At 44.4% G+C, this 18,657-nt stretch overlaps 1 protein-coding gene across 4 annotated transcripts in view; it reads left to right on the forward strand.

Annotated features, from left to right (window-relative positions):
* LOC117358675 (endonuclease/exonuclease/phosphatase family domain-containing protein 1-like) overlaps positions 1–12,755 on the forward strand; it is a 78,135-nt gene extending 65,380 nt beyond the window's left edge. The window contains exons 6-7 of one of the 4 annotated variants that reach the window (XM_033940175.1): positions 6,653–6,958; positions 11,721–12,755. In XM_033940175.1, the coding sequence (XP_033796066.1) occupies positions 6,653–6,958; positions 11,721–11,836 (422 nt within the window). In that variant the 3' untranslated portion in view covers positions 11,837–12,755. Of the gene's footprint in view, positions 1–5,189; positions 5,926–6,652; positions 6,959–11,720 lie in introns of those variants that run through there. The other 3 variants (XM_033940174.1, XM_033940177.1, XM_033940176.1) reach the window with 3 other exon arrangements.
* The last annotated feature ends 5,902 nt before the right edge of the window (positions 12,756–18,657 follow it).

Raw genomic sequence — 18,657 nt, forward strand, 5'->3', positions numbered from 1 at the left:
ACCCATTGTAAAACTAAACAAGCCAGACTAGTACAGATCAATCCTACACAATGTCTTTTCGAACATACAGAACACAGAAAACACCTTCGCCTAGTATGGAATATGTAATCACAAACTAACTCCTCCCCCTTTTACAAAACTGTAGTGTGGTTTTTAGCCACGGTGGGAACAGCTCAGATGCTCAAAGAATTCTGAGTATCAGAGCTGTTACCACCACAGCCAACACTAAAAAATTATCTACAGTTTTGTAAAAGGGGAGATAAAATAGAAATACGTAGACAAAGGTTAAACTGAAGCATCAGGAAGCTGGACTCTGCATACAATGCAACACCACAGAAACAGCGATGCATCTCCCCTAAAGCAAAAAATAAATAAATAGAATTTTTTTTCTACCTTGTCTTCTCTGGTTTCTGCTTTCCTAATCTTCTTGTCACTCTCTTTCTTTCATCTGCTGTCTACCCTTTCTCTGCCCCTTCTATATGGCATCTTCTCTCCTATTCACCTTCCAGAAACTTTATGTCTCCCCCTTCCATCTCTCCCTTCACCCCATTGGTCTGGCATCCATCTTCTTCTCTTCTCTCCTCCAATGGTCTGGCATCTCTCTCCTCTCCTCTTCTTCTCTCTCCCACACCCCCATGATCTGGCATTTCACTTTCTCCTCTCCCTTCCCACCACTTCCATCAACATCTGCCCCCTTTTTTCCCTCCAACCCAATTCCATGCAGTATCCTTCCCCCTTATGTCTCTTTCCCCGCACACCAATTCCATCAGCATCTGCCCCCTTTCTCTCCCTCCACCACCCTTCCATCCCACCCTGACCCTCTTCTCACCCTCCACCACTTTCCATACCACCCTGACCCCTTTTCTCACCCTTCACCACCCTTCCATACCACCCTGACCCCCTTTCTCACCCTGTCTCCACCCTTCCATACCACCCTGACACCCTTTCTGTCCCTCCACCACCCTTCCATACCACCCTGACCCCCTTTTTCTCCTTCCACCACCCTGCTGTGCTCCTTTCTCCATCCAAATCAGCAAGGTTCCGTGATGACTGCTTTTGCTGCCTCTGCTCCGGAAGAGGTAAGTGACGTCGGAGGAGGGTGGGCCGGCAGATGTAGGGAGTTGCGGCAAGGTCCTGCGATGACTGCGGCTGTCGGTCCACCCCCTCCAACATCACTTACCTCTTCCGGAGCAGAGGCGGTAGACGCAGTCATCGTGGGACCTTCCTGCACTTCAGTGTGGCTGCCGACTCTGCTCTGGAATAAGTACAGCAGCTGTGCTGAGGTGCCATTTAGAGCAGCAGGGGAGGTTCCGGACCCGGCCAGCTGTACAACCCCATTGGGCTGGCACCTGGGGTGGCCACACCCCCTGCCCCACCCATAGTACGCCACTGCCATGTTGTTCAACCTTTCTCTGGCCTCACTATTGACTATAGCCCAATCATTTGGCTTTACAATCTTCGCTTATGCCAACAATATTCAACTTCATCACTCTATCCAAAACACAGAACATCAGTGAGCTTCAGGAAATCAATCGAAAACTTTACATGATCTGTGACTGGCTTGCAGAAAACATGTTCTCTCAAAATATTGAAAAGACTAAAGCCCTCTTATTCCCAGTGAGAAATAACGAATCTCTGAAGATCCCTATTTGTATCAGATCGACCCCAATTAAATTCAACACAGCCATAAAGCTTTCAGGTGTTAACCTCGATGATAAACTTTCCTTTGACAAACAGATCAGCTCAGTAGTTCGCAAGTGCTTCTTCAAGCTTAAAATGATCCGTTCCTTACATTCTCTTCTAGACACCAAATCTCTTACAATTCTTATTCATTCGTTAGTGATATCTCGTTTAGATTACTGTAACTCACTCTACCATGGCATCACATAAAAGGAAATCAGAAGGCTTCAAATCATACAAAACACGGCGGTTAAAATCATATAAAATCATCACCCCTGTCCCAGTCAATAGATCCTGGACTGCCTTTGAGCAAGTATCCGAATCGCAGGTCCTCAAGCTCTGCCTGAAATTGAAATCCTGTAACTGCACCTTGGATCCATTTCCATCCTATCTATTTGAGAAAATACCCACACAGGCCATCTCATCTCTCACCAAACTCATAAATTCTGCCCTACTATCAGGCCTCTTCTCACCTGAAATGGGACACATTGCATTGACCCCCCTACTGAAGAAGGCTGACCTAGACCCCTCCATCCCATCCAATTATCGCCCTATAGCAAACATCCCACTCCTAACCAAATTGCTTGAGTCCATTGTCTCCTCCCAACTCTCAGCCTACTTGGAAAGATTCTCTATCCTCCTACCGTATCAATACGGCTTCAGACCCAACTTCAGTACTGAAACCCTCCTGGCCTCCCTAACCTCGAAGATCCAACAACTCCACTCTCACAAAAAATTTGCCGTTCTACTCCAATTCGACCTCTCTGCAGCCTTCGACGTTGTCCATCATGACATTCTAATCCTCCTACTCTCCGAGATAGGCATCAGCTCCACGGTCCTTGACTGGCTCTCGAATTTCTTACGTTCTCGCTCTTACATCGTCACCAAGAATGGTACCTCATCCTCCCCGTGGAAACCGACATGTGGAGTTCCACAAGACTCCCCCCTATCCCCTATCCTCTTCAACATTTATATGTCCTCCCTGAACCTCCTCCACCTTTCCCCCCTAGAAATACTCTACACTTACGCTGACGATATCCTGATCCTCCTCGAGACCGACGCAAACCTCACCAATCTCGCAGCAAACATCTCTTCATGCATAACCAAACTTCAATCCTGGGCTCTTGCTGTACAAATGAAACTAAATGAATCCAAAACCAAACTACTTTGGCTTGGCCCCAAACTTGATCATTTACCCACCTCCATCCCACTGCCCACAGGCACCTCTCTACAACTAGAGTTCTCTAGCAAAGTTCTGGGCATCACCATAGATTCCTCGCTATCCTTCAACGACCACCTCAACTCTCTGATAAAAACATGCTTTCACAGCCTTCACATGAGGAAAGTGAGGTCCTGCTTCTACCAAAAACACTTTGCCGTGCTCGTACAGTCCATCATCCTCTCCAGATTGGACTATTGCAATTCCATCTACCTTAGCTTAACAAAGAAAAGCCTCCACAGACTCCAACTAATCCAGAACACCGCGGCCAAACTTATCTTCTCAAAAAGCAAATTTGACCATGCCTCTCCACTCCTGTCCAAGCTGCACTGGCTTCCTGTCATCTCCAGGGTCCATTTTAAATGTGCCTGCTTAACCTTCAAGATGCTCCACGGCATCCTTCCACCTCTTATTCCTCTATCCTGGAATTCCTCAAATCCATTCTCCACCAGATCCACGCAAAAATTAAAACTATCCTTCCCCTCCTCAAAGGGTATCTCCCTCGTCGGTAAACTCGGGTCCTCCCTCCACTTCAGAATCGCTCAGCTCTGGAATAGTCTCCCTTCCCCTCTCCGCAACTTGAGCCCCCTTCTACCATTCCGTAAGCTTCTGAAGACTTGGCTCTTCTCCAAAACGTAACCCGTCCCCTCCCTATTATTATCACACCTAACCTCTCTCTTACTTACTTTTATAAACCCACTAGAGTTCCGTTGCTTCCTAACCATGTAAACCGTGTCGAGCTCCACCTGTGGAGATGATGCGGTATATAAACCCAAGATTTAGATTAGATTAGATTAGATATACATGGCCAAAAAATATGATCATGTGACACCTCTCTTAAAAGACGCACATTGGTTGCCAGTAGCAAGTCGGATCACATTTAAAACATTATTTCTCATGTTTAAGGTACAATCTGATCAGCTTTCATTGATAGATTATTGACACCATATACGACCTCGTGGATGCTTCGATCGATCCAACAGTTTCTTCTTACAGTTCCCTCTATGCGCCAAATAGTTTACGACACCATCCGTAATGCCATATTTTCAGTTGTGAAATTGCTGTATGTCTGGATGTCAAATTTATTATTTCTTTCAAACCGACGCCTCAGCCCCACCACTCCACCGCATATATTGTTTTATATCGCGGGAAGCATGTTGTGGTGCTTCATCATTGGCTGCCAAGCTTTGAAAAAAAAATTTTTTAAGCTTTAAACTTTCTTTTTTACTTATTTTTCTGAATACTACATATCAAAATGATTTAAATTTATTTCCCATCATCTTATAAATTTTATAAATTTTAGAAGTAAGCGGTACTTATCCTCAGCCAAAAGCCCAGGGAGCCAATATATGCGGTGGAGTGGTGGGGCTGAGGCGTCGGTTTGAAAGAAATAATAAATTTGACATCCAGACATACAGCAATTTCACACTTTTAAGATTTTCAAGACTGTACTGGATATACTTCATTTATAAATTTGCCATATTTCATTTGCTTGATATTTTCAGTTGTAGCACCATCACTGTGGAATTCCCTCCCTATCAATTAAAGACAAGAGTGCTGTGCCTCCAAGTTTAAATCAGGCCTAAAAACCTTTTTATTCCAAGATGCTTTCAACATCTACATCACTTCTTCAGCCTTAGAATTTTCCTCACAAGCTTTTACATTTCTCTTCTTCTCTTTTATTTTTTTTTTCAGTTTTTCTATACCGTTCTCCCAGGAAAGCTCAGAACGGTTTACATGAGTTTATTCAGGTACTCAAGCATTTTCCCTTTCTCTCCCTTGTTCCTCACATTCTACCCACCCTCTTGGTTTATCCCCTTCCCTAATCCTTTATTTTATATGATGTATCCTCTTCCCATTTTCCCTTTGTGTCTAGTGACATCTTTTAATGTTTTAATCAGTGTACATCTCTCGGTTCTGTTTATGTTTATTTAAAATTTTGTACAAAAGTTTTTCTTTTATGTAAACTGCTTAGGAATTTTAGGTGGTATATCAAATGCAATAAACTTGAACTTGAACATTTAACCCTGCCTCTGGAAACTGCATTTAACCCTGTCTATGAAAACTGCATTTAAGCCTGCCTCCTGAGACCTGTATCAGAGCCTGCCTTTGGGGTTAGCGGTAGTTAGCCAGTGATTACAGTGAGCCTAGGACAGGTGGGAAGAGTCTGCCTCAATGTGAGCACAGAAGCCGGTGCTGTTGGGGAGGGATAGATAGGAAACTCCTGTTCCATTTTTTTTTTCTTTGCATCTAGTTAGCCCCTTTCCTTTTTTTTTTTTTTTTTTTTTAGATTAGGGTTTGCCTTTATTGGTTTGTTTGTGATCCAGAGTTCCTAAGCCAACAAGCTGTGAAGATGTGGACGCCAAGGATCATGGTACCCAACACAAAACAGCTGCAACGTTTCCAGAAACTTTCTTAGACTGGTAGCATTGTGTGCACACTTTGACTACATTAAGCCTCATTTATGCATGTGACATTCTGCAGACTTGAGTATTTGAAGTAGTGGTAAGCGTGTCAAACTGATTGCAGATTATAGAAGTTAATCAGGCCATTGAACTGTTGCCAATCCGGATGGGTAACCTGTAACATCCTTTTGCCTCTGTAATTTACCCTATAGTATTAACATCTTGCATTATCTAATTGTATCAATTAGTTCCTATTTGAAGAGCTCACCCACTCTTCTCCTATTGCTATCGAATAAATCATACAATTTCTTTTCTTGTCGAATCACTTGGTTGTGTGGAGTTATTTGGGAACCCTGCTAGGTACCGTGACACTTGCATCAACTTAAATCTAAAGATAGTTATACCACTCCATCAGCATTTTAGTATTTTTATGTTAATGATTTTGTAATTTAGGCCTCCTTTTGTTTTATATATTTAAATCATTTTTATTGAACATGAGAAAATACAATTGGTATGATGATTAGATATACAAAAAGATTGTAAATGTAAACAACAAATATCAGATTTAAACAATTTCAATTTCAACTTTCAATCTCTATGCCACAAACCCATTTCCCATCACCCATTCAATTACCCACCCAATTTCCTGAACAAATAAACATATAAATATAATAATTGAAAAATAAATAATAATAGTAATAATTATACCTACCCATCTCTCCTTCCAAGACTGCTTAAAAAGAGATAAAACAATTTAAGGTCTACCTAACAAAACATGACTGCGAGCAGCTAGAGTCAATGGTTCTAAAAATGGCTTTCAAATAACAAGTAAAATCCTACCTTGTTTCTTATCCCAGTCAGAAACAGACATAGCTTCCATGAGCACTAGATATAACATTCATGCTCTCCAGTGACCATAATTTGGTCCCATAGGCTCTATCCATGAATAAAGAATTGCTTTCAACCCTGAAAGAATCGCCCTTTTCATAAAATCTTTAAAACCCTTAGGTACTGGATGTTGTATGTCAAAAAGCCAAAATAGGCTGTAACTATTATAATATCATTTAACATGTCACATACTACTAACCTTGGAAAAAACCTCTGACCAAAAATTATAAATCAAAGGCCATTCTCAAAACATATTTAGTAGTGTCGCCTTTTGTTTTACTATATTTTGATTCCTTTCTCCTCTTACATTTAAATATAAACCACTTTGATATGTTTTCTATTGCTGTATATCAAATAAAAAATACCTTGAGATTGTAAATCCTTTAGGAATGACTTGTGTTTGATCTCAGCAGCTCTCCAGGGGGTTGTATTGATCTAATTGTTTTCTATGCTTTGACAGAAGATGCACATGTGTTGGTGATGGGAAACTTAGGATCTGAGCTAGAATCCAGTGCTATAAGTTTGCTGCAGGATTGTGGATTTCAGCAATGCATTCAAGTCAATATGCACACCACAGGGAAAGGCAACATTTTACCTCAGAACACGAAGACTACCAGAAATGAAACTGATACTGCAGAGCAAGATGGCACTCTCCTTCAAAATCTTGCATCCAGCAATCCATCACAGCAGAACATAAATTATAGAGAGACAGAAAACCCTTCATCCAACATTTGGTCCAGTTGTTTAGCACAAGCAGTGTCTACAGGTAATAATTCAACAAATCCAAAGACTCTCCTACCTCCAAAACCCTTCAGCCTAGGGTTACCAGATATGAAGCAAAAAAGAGGAAACGTGGCCCCGCCCCACTAGTTACCAGACATCTTGATGTCCCTGGACATGTCCTTCTGAGGACATGTTCGGGGGTCCAGATGGCTTTTCAAAATCCAGCACTTTGTCCGGGTTTAGAAAAGAAATTGCATCGGGAGAAGGCATCCGCGCATGCACGAATGCCTTCCTGTCCAACAAATAGGCAGCAGGGGGCGGGGCTGGGGCGGAGCTGAGGGTTGACTTGGGGCATAACAGGGTGGGGATGGGTGGAACTGGGTGGGCCTGGGGGCAAGTCTAGGGGGTCCGGATTTTACTGATGTAAAATCTGGTAACCCTACACCCCACCCCACCTCAGCCCCACCATAATCTTCACATCTTTCCCAAGCTCAGAGCCATGGCTAGAGGACCTCCGAGCATGTGTAGATGTCCTCCAGACACAACTCGGAGCTCTTGTCAGAACCGAGGCCTTCTAAAACTCAGACAAACTGCTGGGTTTTAAAAATCCATTCAGACACTCGGACAGTCCTCTAAAAAGAGAACATGTTTGTGTAAATCCACACATCTGCTAACCCCTACCCCAGCCACCATAGGCATCTCCCCTAGGCCTACCAGAAGGATGTCTTTGTGTTCTGAGTAGAATGGGTATCATGATCCCCATTTGCTTCTGCCCATACTGGCTTTGGGTTCCAAATGAGAGCTGATATCCCCCTTGTGAGACTACCTTGGGGGTCACAGCTGCTATTATGAACCCAGAGCTGCCTTGGCAGAAGTGACCAGGGATTGCTGCTAGTGGTGAAGAACTGAAAGATTTAAAAGGTACAGAAGAATTGGGGGCAGAGTTGAGAGATTCTGGAACGCTTTCAAGGGAAGGAAGGGAGAGATGATGGGAGTCTTCAGCTGACAGGACTTGGGGGAGCCACAGAGGTGCGTCTCTGTTGGGTGGGCCTGAGCCCATCTGTGGCTACATCACTGCTCACCCAATACCAGCACAGTTCAAAGTACAGACTCACCCAGTTCACGCTCATCCAGCACCAGCACACTCTGCATAACCAGTCAGCACCTGTATACTTGAACACAGAGAAAGAGGGACTGCACACAGAGACAGTGAGAAACACAGTCCAGGCAGGTCAGGAACTACATTCGACATGGGTTGGGGACAGTGGGACTGGTGTTGGAAGGATGCACCAAAAGAGGATGGGGGGGGCCTAATCTACAACAGGCGATGGGTGTGAATAGAGGGGAAGCAGGTGTGGACAACGGGCTCAAAGAGAAACAAACACAACAGGCAGGCCTCAATAGGTAGGGTTCAAACAGTTCAAACTGGGGCACAGAGAGAGCAAACAAACCACAATCCACATCTCCACTCTCATTTACCGCCCCCCCTCCTTTTTACTAAAGTGTAGCATGGTTTTTTGCGCCGGCCACAGCAGGAACAGCTCCTACGCTCATAGGAATTCTATGAGCATTGGAGCTGTTACTGCCACAGCCATTGCTAAAAACTGCTTTTGTAAAAGGGGAAGTTATTTAGCAGTAGCATAGGTGGGTCACAAAAGACAGAATGCAGCTTCACTTGTTTGTTTTTTTTATATCATTACTTATTTCTCTGGAGCCATGGTCTGATATGGCCCATTTTCTAACTTAATGGGCCCAATATTCAGCGCTATTTAGATGACTGGGATCGATTCCCTTCCAGATAAATAGCACATAACTAGTTATCCACCAGTATTCAGCGGGAGTTTGCGGGCTATCTCCCGCTGAATATCTCCCGCTGAATATCACATTCAGTGGATAGCACAAGACATAGCCAGTGAATGTCATGTGACATAACCGGTCACTGCCAATAGTTACTGGCTCGACAGCTAACTTCAGTGTAAAAAGCAGGTCTATCTTTGGCTGTTGTGACTTAGCCAGCCAGCTGATGAATATTGGCTTAGCTGGCTATGTCTCAACTGCCCAAAAAACCCTGAAAATTCAATGCCGGTTGCTGGTTGCCGGATATGGCATCTACATTGAATTTCTGAATTTGCCATGAACTGCAGGAGACAGGCATCTATCTCCCGAGGTCTGAATATCAGGTGGAATGTGTCTTTATACCATTTTCCCAGATGTCGTTTCATCCCATTCCAGTAATTTTCAGTTATTTTTTCCTCAGACAGACTGGTCTGCCTCCACTTTATGTGGACATTTACTCAGTTTTTCATATAATCAAGAGGGGTATTACAACCAGAACGAAAGAAGTTATCCTGCCGTTGTATCGGGCAATGGTGCATCCGCATCTGGAGTACTGCGTTCAATATTGGTCGCCGTACCTTAAGAAGGGTTCAGAGGAGAGCGACACGTTTGATAAAAGATATGGAAAACCTTTCATATGCTGAGAGATTGGAGAAACTGGGGCTTTTTTCCCTGGAGAAGAAGAGACTTAGAGGGGATATGATAGAGACTTACAAACACATGAAGGGCATAGAGAAAGTGGAGAGGGACAGATACTTCAAACTTTCGAAAACTACAAGAACAAAAGGGCATTCGGAAAAGTTGAAAGGGGACAGATTCAAAACAAATGCTAGGAAGTTTTTCTTCACCCAACATGTGGTAGACACCTGGAATGCACTTCCAGAGGGCGTGATAGGACAGAGTACGGTATTGGGGTTCAAGAAGGGATTGGACAATTTTATGTTGGAAAAGGGGATAGAGGGGTATAGACAGAGGATTGCTACACAGGTCCTGGACCTGTTGGACCGCCACGTGAGCGGACTGCTGGGCACGATATACCTCGGGTCTGACCCAGTGGAGGCACTGCTTATGTTCTTATAAGTGTTTATGCTAAGATGTATAAGTAAACTGTGCTCTGTGGACTTAAATCCCCAGAAAACTTTGCTTTTCACAAGGCTGCAACTACAGAGCATAAGCCCACTTTTCTTCAGTTTGAGTGTGAACAGTTGTCATATTTGTCAGACTGCATGGCTTTATGAGAACCTGGGTCTAACATTGTATTTCTACCAGGTTTTCACCCTTTATCTCTGCTAATCTAATGCAGCTTAGGTTGGAGCATAGTGTTATTTTCCACAACATGTGTGGACTAGAGGTCTGCATGGGAATGGGGATCGTGGGAATCCTGCGGGTCCCGTGGGAATCCCCCCAAACCCACGAGACTCCCACAGGGACCCCCCTCTAGCCAATGGGACTCCCACGGGGATGGAAGGCTTTGGAAGCAGGGTTCGTCCATATAATATAATGGACATGTCAGCCTTAGTAAAAGAGGGGGTTTATAAGTTAATGACTTGAATAGAAAACAAAAAAAGGGTTCCACCAAAGAGATTCCACAAGGAAAACAGCAGCGCAAACACAAAAGAAACTGTGGAATTGATGATCCTGTCAGAAGTAATTGCTGCTTTTTATGGGGGATGGGCGGGGTGGAGGTAATTCCTTGCGGGGATGGGTGGGGACGGAGAGGATCATGACGGGGACGGGTGGGGACGGAGAGGATCCTGGCGGGGATAGGTGGGATTTCTGTCCCCGTGCAACTCTCTAGTGTGGACACACTCCCAGCTTCCCTGTGAATACAATATGCTGGTAGAGTGAGAAGATTCGGTGACAGAGTTGAACTGCCTTGAATTCATCAATTGTGTTTATTCTTTACTTTATGTTATTAAAGAAAGTTGTTCAAGAACTACATAGTGGCTGATAATACTAAGGGCTCCTTTTACAAAGGTGCACTAGCGTTTTTAGTGCATGCACTGGAGTAGCGTGCGCTAGCCGAAAATCTACCGCCTGCTCAAAAGGAGGCGGTAGCAGCTAGTGCGCGGGGCAATTTAGCACACACTATTCTACGCGTTAAGGCCCTAGTGCACCTTCATAAAAGGAGCCCTAAGATTACAGAAGTAAGGGTTAACTGAATAGGAGCCTCATACAATTGTCAATATAACTCAGAGTGAGTTCAGTAGTCCATGGCCATTCAGAGGAGTCCTTGTTTTTTTAGTACAAAACCTGAGGAAATCTATGGTAAAGACTGTTCAGTAAAAGCTATAGACAGCACACAGACAGCCTTGACCTCTTTTGTATAATTATTTCTAACTTCCATTGGGTTGGAAAGAAAAAAAAATCTATACTGATCTTGAAGAAAACTGACTTCTCTATAGTTTGATGCCTTCTATTGAACCAGTATAAATTTAAAAGAGCAGTTCTATAAGAGGTGGCTAAATGTATGCATGATTTACATGCACTAATTTATAGATCAGGCCCACCTATGCACATAAGTGACATCACTTGTGTGCCCAAGTAGCATAGCATAGAACTGCAAGGAAATATTAATATGGGAGGAGCAACGGCTTGCATATAGAATATGTAAACCACTTTTAATGTTCCCATAGAAAGGCAGTATACCCTTTACCCTTTGTCACCTAGCAATTTGCACAATGTGTAGAATACTATCAGTTGTATGCTTTGCAAGGCGTTCTTAGTCATGCTCACTTACACCTGCCATGGTGTAAATGACTACACCTTCCATTAGGCATGCCAAAATGGATTTACACTACTATTCTGTGACAGCTTAGGTGCACCCCAAAACTGTTATAGACTTGGCTCTAAGCAATGCATCTTTGTGGTACCTAATATTAGGCACCTAAGCTTCTGAGACCAGATAAAATAATGGTGGTTTTTTTTTTTTTTTTCTTTTGAATGCTTGGCTTCTTTTTCTTGTGCAGGACATTGGGGAATGATTCAGGATAGACTTAGAAGTCCCAATATATCAGACTGCAGCTCAACGAATGGAGTCTTTTCTCAGTATTGTCCATTTTGGGTGGAATTTTACAGACAATGAATTAAAAGCCAGCACCAGATTTTGGAGCAACAGAGGAGCAGCCTATCCAAGACACCCCAATAACTTCAATGGAGATAAAGGGCTCTCCAAAAACAAAGCATGACAACCACTCATCCAAAAGAAATTTAGTACAAAAAGGACTGGGGCTGAGGACAAATGCTTTTGCCCTTCAATCAAAGTGACCAATGGACTTTCCTGTCAAAATTCAAATTCGTGACCAATGGATTTTCCTGGCTCAAGGTCCTCAAGCCCCAGCCAATCAGGTTTGAAGACCAACTATACTGTATATAAAGACAAACTGCAGACCTCATAGAACACCCTGAAGAAGGCCACAGCATGATGGCTGAAACGTTGGTTCTACCTAACCAGATGGGGTGAGACCCGAACAACTGCAACTATCATCAGTCTATCCAATCTTCAACAACACTGATAACACTGTGAAAATGCCAGACAATGGTTGTTAGGGAAAAACACTTAGAACTGTATTATGAACTATATAAACAGTACAAAATATTAAGTCTGCTGAAAATGTTTTGCAGCTCTGAGTTTATGAACAACTGCATAACACAATTTAAGAATGTGTTTACAATGAGTAAATGGAGAGAGAACAGTCAGCTCTCACATCAAACTATCAATAAGATTTGGAATAAAAATTGCAAGTTGTTTGAGTAGTAAAAGTTATTTAGTATAGCATTTTTCTGACCTTGCTTCAAGTCTCATTCTGGCCGATATTCAAAATTTTAACTAACCAGGAATGGCTCCTGACTGCACTTTAGTGCCTAACTGTGGAGATTTAGTGGGTGATATAGGATGCCCGGCCTCAGCAGCTGTCTATGTGGCTTTTGAGAATCGCACTCGGGCATCCTATACAGGATCATGTCGGGCCTGATTTTATATAGGACGCCCATTCTCAGCAGCCACCTAAGCGGCTTTTGAAAATGGCACACAGACATCCTATATAGAATCGCCATCCCGATTCTCTAACCAGCGTCCATGTTACAGATGCCATTTAGAGAATCATGTTGTCACTAAGCTGATTGCGGCAAGGAAATCTCCCTGCTGCGATCAGCTGCGTGGCAATGGCAGGGAACTGCCCCCCTCCACCTGTGCGAAATCGGGCGGCAAGAGAGATGTCCACTCCCTCCTGCCATCATCCCTCCGAAGTATCCCCCTGAAGCATCCCCCCATTAGGAGGAGTGCCCAATTCCTCCTTCTGGAACCCCCGTGCAACCCCCTGCAGGAGTGTCCAATTCCTTCTGCTGGAACCCCACAAGCAATCCTTGGCAGGAAGAGTACCAAATTCCTCCTGCTGGAACCCTTCAACCCCCCCCCCCCCCCCAACTGCAATAGGCAGGAAGGATGCCCACTCCCTCCTGCCAGACCCCCCCAAAACACCCCTCCACCCAACAACCAACCAACCCCAACCTACCCGTGAGCATCCTTCCACCTGCTAACCCACCCACCTAGCAATGCCCCTAAAATGGAAACCACCGCCCAACTCCACACTGTACCTTGTAAACAGAAGGTCCGGCTGGAGGGAGGCATGCACCCTCCAGCCAGCAGGCCTGCCACTGGAAAATTGCAGGCCTTCCCATTCCCGGTGCATTCTGGGATGCACCGGCGAGGAGACTAAGGCCCTGATGGGCTCAGATGCCTAAGGCCCCTCCCATAGAAAGGGCCTTATGCACCTGGGCCAACAGGAGTCTTAGGCCTCAGTAGATGCTTCAACACTGTCAATTTTTGCCTTTTCTGATGGTTTTTTCAATTAACTTAGGCATTGGCAGTGGCCTAAGACTTGAATTGGACAGAAACCTAATGCCCTCTCATGAGAATGGCTTTAGGTATCTGGCCAATCGGAGTCTTAGGCCACTCCCAGTGCATCCCAGAATGCACTGGGAAGGAGACCTAAGACTCTGGTTGGCCTAGGAACATAAGGCCCCTCTTATGGGAGGGGCCTTAGGTATCTGAGCCCATCAGGCCTTAGGCTCCTTCCCGGTGCATCCCAGACTTCATTAACACTAACATTTATTTTGCCTGATAGTACACATGTGAAAGGACACATATTTGACCTTCTTAGCTATCTGGATTCAAATAATCAGCAATCTTTAATTTCTAATAGGGAATGGCAGAGGGTACCATGGTCTGACCACCTTTTAGGGAGTTTCTATATTATTTTTATGTTAAAAATCAATAAAACTGTTCAAGGAATAATGATAAATGTAAGGAGAAAGATAAATATAAAGGAGTTTTGGTCTCAATTATTAGCAACTCCCCCAAACTCCCCTAATGATTGTAACACTGACAAGATATTGAAAACATGGAAGGAGAAATCAGCAAAAACATTTGACTTCATGGCATTTCTAACCTCTAAGTCAGTTTCCTACACCAGTAAAGCTCCCTGGTATTCCACCTGCTACTGTGACCATAAATGAGATTGTAGAAGACTAGAACGTAAATGGGGAAAAAAGTAAATTAGAGGCTGATAAATTAATTTGAAGAAGGAAAATCACTGAGTATAATCAAGAACTAAACAGAGCCTGGAAAACGTATTATGGAAACAAGATACTCTAAATAGTTCCAAACATCAGAGTAAGGTTTTATTTAAACTTTAGAAATCTCTTTCTAGCATAACTAAGTCCACTCAAAAGAATAGTGGACCATCTGCAGATGAATTTGCAAAGCTCTTTCATGATAAAACAAAGTTATTAGGACATCTTTTACTATTGCAAGCCATGATGATTTAATATCCTGTAGGGAAACTTTAGATGTACAGTACCAGTAGATAGATGTTGGAGTGATTTTGAACATAGTAACACTTTCGCTATTGAGTGTATCTCACCAGCGCAGAAGTTATTGTTTTTATTATTTAATCCACAAGCCTGCTCATAGGACCTAAAGGGATCCCTGAGGAAGACAATAGTGTTGAAACATGGACTGTTTTGGACAGGGGCTGTGGCCTTCCCAAAAATTGCCACTTACTTATGTCCCTGGTGGTCCAGAGGTGCAGCAGGCAGGAGCGAGCTTTCCGCTCTCCTGCCCACTGTTAACCCGGTTGGTCGTGGCTGGTTTCTTCTGCCGCTGAGCGGAATTGAGCAGGAGCACGCTTTGATGCTCTTGCTCAGTGCTCAGTGGCTTCTTTGACCGGTGCCCTCAAATTCTCACAAATTGCAAGAATTTGTGGGAGCCAGTCAAAGAAGCCGCTGAGTGCCAAGCAAGAGCATCAAAGTGCACTCCCGCTCATTGCCACTCAGCAGCAGAAGAAACCAGCCGTGACCGACCAAGTTAGCAGTGGCCTGCCCGTTGCACCTCTGGACCACCAGGCCAGAGGAGGTAGGAGGACAGGGCAGAGTGCAGAGCGAATGAGGGAGGGAAGGGGCTAGGTGCAGAATCTGTCAGAGGAGGGGAGGGGGCTGGGTGCAGAGTCTGGCAGGGAAGGGCTAAATGTAGAGAATGACATGGGGAAAAAATTTGTCTCTGTCCCCGTCCTGTCCCTGCGAGCTCAGTCCCCGTCCCAGCAAGCTCGGTCCCCGTCCCATCCCTGCTAGCCATCTTATCTCATCCGCACAAACCATCTCCCTTCTGTGTTCCTATTTTCCCCATTTCTAATATCTCCCCTCTGTATCTGTATACTCCCTCCTGTGCTGGCATTGCCCCCCCCCCCCACCCGTGTCCATATACCATCCCCATGTATCTCCCCTTTATGTCTCTATCCCTATGCCCCCATGCACATAATTCCCCCATGTATCTACCCTTTATGTTTCTGTCCCTATGCCCCCATGAACATAATTTTCCCCCATGTATCTCCCCTTTATGTCTCAATCCCTATGCATGCACATAATTTCCCCTCTGTTTCTGTTACCTTCCTGTGTCTAGATTTCCCCTCTCTTCCTCTTCCACACCAATGTGTCTCTCTCCTCTCCAACTCCATCTAGCTTATTTCCCTCTTTCTCCCCCTGTTTCCAACATTTGGCTCACCTGCCTATCCTCCCCTTTCTCTTTCCTGCTGTGGGTTCAATATTTGCCTCCCTCTTCATCCACTTGGCCCAGCATCTCTTTCTCTTTCATGCCCTCCTTCTTAGTATGAGGGAACACACACAGTCATGAATCGTGCAGACCAGCAGCCCCCTCCCACCCGATCGCCACATCCCGCCATCTCCCTCCCTCCCTCACCCTCATCTTATGTGATGAATTTAATTTTTCTTCTCCCAGCGGCACACTTTCAACAATTCGTGCATGCTGCTGCTTCAATTGAATCTTCTCCTCTGATGCAACCGGAAATAGGAAGTTGCATCAGAGGAGAAGATTCAACTGAAGCAGCCATGCGCGTGACTTGTTGAAAGTGTGCTGCTGGGAGAAGAAAAATTAAATTTGCCACATAAGGTGATGCGGCGATCAGGCGGGAGGGAGCTGCTAGACTGTGCAATCCATAACCGCACATGTTCCCTTCACTGCAGAGACAAGACCATTCACTGCCCCACAGGGCGGTGAATGGCCTTGTCCCCATCTCCATTGCAACCACTATTTTTTTCGCTCCCCTTTTCGGCGGGTTACCCATGGCTCCCCGCGGCTAGCCATGGGTAACAGTAACTGTGTCATTCACTAGCTGGGTGCAGAGTCTGACAGGGGAGTGAGGGAAAGAAAGGGGCTTGGTGCAGAGTCTGATGGGGGTGGCTGGGTGCAGAGTCTGGCGGGGGGTGGTGGCTGGGTGCAGAGTCTGGCAGGGATATGCTCAGTGCAGGGGGTAGGGAGTTGGGAAGGCAGGGATGACAGATGCTCAGGGGGTTGGGAAAGACATATACTGTACCTACTGGGAGGACAAATGCATGGGCTGGAGGGTTTAGAAAAGAGGAAAAGGGAGATGCTGCACAGGTGGAGTAGTGGGAAGGGAGAGAAAATGCCAGACCATATGAGGGGGGAAGAGAGAAGGCAGAGATGTCTGACCATGGGAAAGGGATGAGATGGCACAAAGGGATGCAGGGTAAGGGGAGGAGATGGTGCACAGTGTTGAAGATTTCCTGAAGTTTACAGGTGTGATAGGTGTCACAGATGATATGAAAACTACTAGACTTTGTGAATGAATCAAAACTGAGTGTATATAAATTTAGGGAATTAAAATGAGCTCTAGTGGAAAAGTCTGAGGCATTGTAATTAAAGATTGAAAAGTTTAAAGTGCTGGATCTGCACTCTAGCTATGCTAAGGAAGTTCAAAAGTTTAGTTTGACTTTGTGACTCTTTAAGACAAGAGTAAATTTATTTACCATTCTTCATATATGGAATTTATAGATAAGGTTCTCAAAGGAGCAGGAAACTTGGGGTTTTTACAGAGAGAATCTGTTCCTTATAGAACATATAATGCTAATTGGGAGGTCATACAGAAGTCAGGATGTAGGCTTTTTACTGACATGATTGGTGTCTGAAAAGGTCAGAGATCAAAAGTGACTTAATGCATTCTTGGAAAGGAAGTCATGTGATCAACTGTGCCATTGTATTCTAAAGCAGTGTTTTTCAACCTTTTTTGGGCAAAGGCACACTTGTTTCATGAAAAAAATCACGAGGCACACCACCACTAGAAAATGTTAAAAAATTTAACTCTGTGCCTATATTGACTATATATAAAGTAATTCTCTTGAATAGGAATCAAATAAACACAAAGAAAGTATTTTATAATTACTTTATTATGAAATATTAAGTAAACAGAATAGTGAAAAATTATAAAATACTTTATTCAGTGCGAAACCTGGGCCTGTTTGGCTGAACACAAAGCTGATATTCTGGCTGGAATCGAAGAAAGACACACACGTAGCTCTTCGTCAACAGCTCTCAGTCTCTCTCTGTATTTGGTTTTTTAGCATACAAAAATAGACAAATATACCCTCCATCCTTTTTATTAAACCACAATAGCAGTTTTTAGCGCAGGGAGCTGCGCTGAATGCCCAGCGCTGCTCTTGACGCTCATAGGCTCCCTGCGCTAAAAACCACTATTGCGGTTTAGTAAAAGGTGACCATATTGTAAAATATAGACAGCAGATATAAATTCAGAACTGTGCATAGTAAGTGAAGGGAAGTTTTCATCTCTGGGAATTTACCCAGTTAACTATTAAGTTATTTGGGCAAATTCCTTTGAAAACTGTGGTAATACTGCCTCCACTTTGCTAAATTTAAAATAAAATCATTTTTCCTACCTTGTCTGGTGATTTCTGGTTGCACTTTCTTCTTCTGACTGTGCATCCAATCTTTCTTCCCTTCTATCAGCCTGTATGCTTTCTCTCCTCCACACCTCATTCCCTCCCCAACTTTTTCTTCCTCTCTCCCTGACCTTTCTTTCTTTTTTTCTGTTTCTCTTCTTTCCTTCTGTTTCCCTGCCTGCCCCCTTTCTTTCTTTCTCCCTGCCGTTCCCCAAGCCACTGCCACTGCCGCTGCCATCGGGGAACAGGACCCACCAATGGATAACAGGCCCCAAAGCAGACGCCGACGCATGCTCTCCCTGATGTCAATTCTGCAATCGGAGAGGAAGTTCCGCCCAGCCAGGCAGCGATTGGCTGGCCCGAACTTCCTCTCCGACTGCAGAATTGACGTCGGGGAGAAGAAGACTTATTGGCTCGATAGATTAGATCGCCAAGACAAAGTGAGTCCTGGGTGATCGACTCACTTTGCCTTGGCGAGCTACTGGTGCCCCTGCCTCGGGCCCCCTGTCAGCTCCGGGCCCCTGAATGCAGGACTGGTAGTACTGCCCTGATGGCGGCCCTGCGGCACACCAGGCAACATCTCGCGGCACACTAAAACACTGTTCTAAAGCATGATAATTACTACAAATGATATCA

The sequence above is a fragment of the Geotrypetes seraphini genome, chromosome 4 (assembly GCF_902459505.1).
Source record: "Geotrypetes seraphini chromosome 4, aGeoSer1.1, whole genome shotgun sequence".
In the NCBI taxonomy this organism is placed as follows: domain Eukaryota; kingdom Metazoa; phylum Chordata; class Amphibia; order Gymnophiona; family Dermophiidae; genus Geotrypetes; species Geotrypetes seraphini.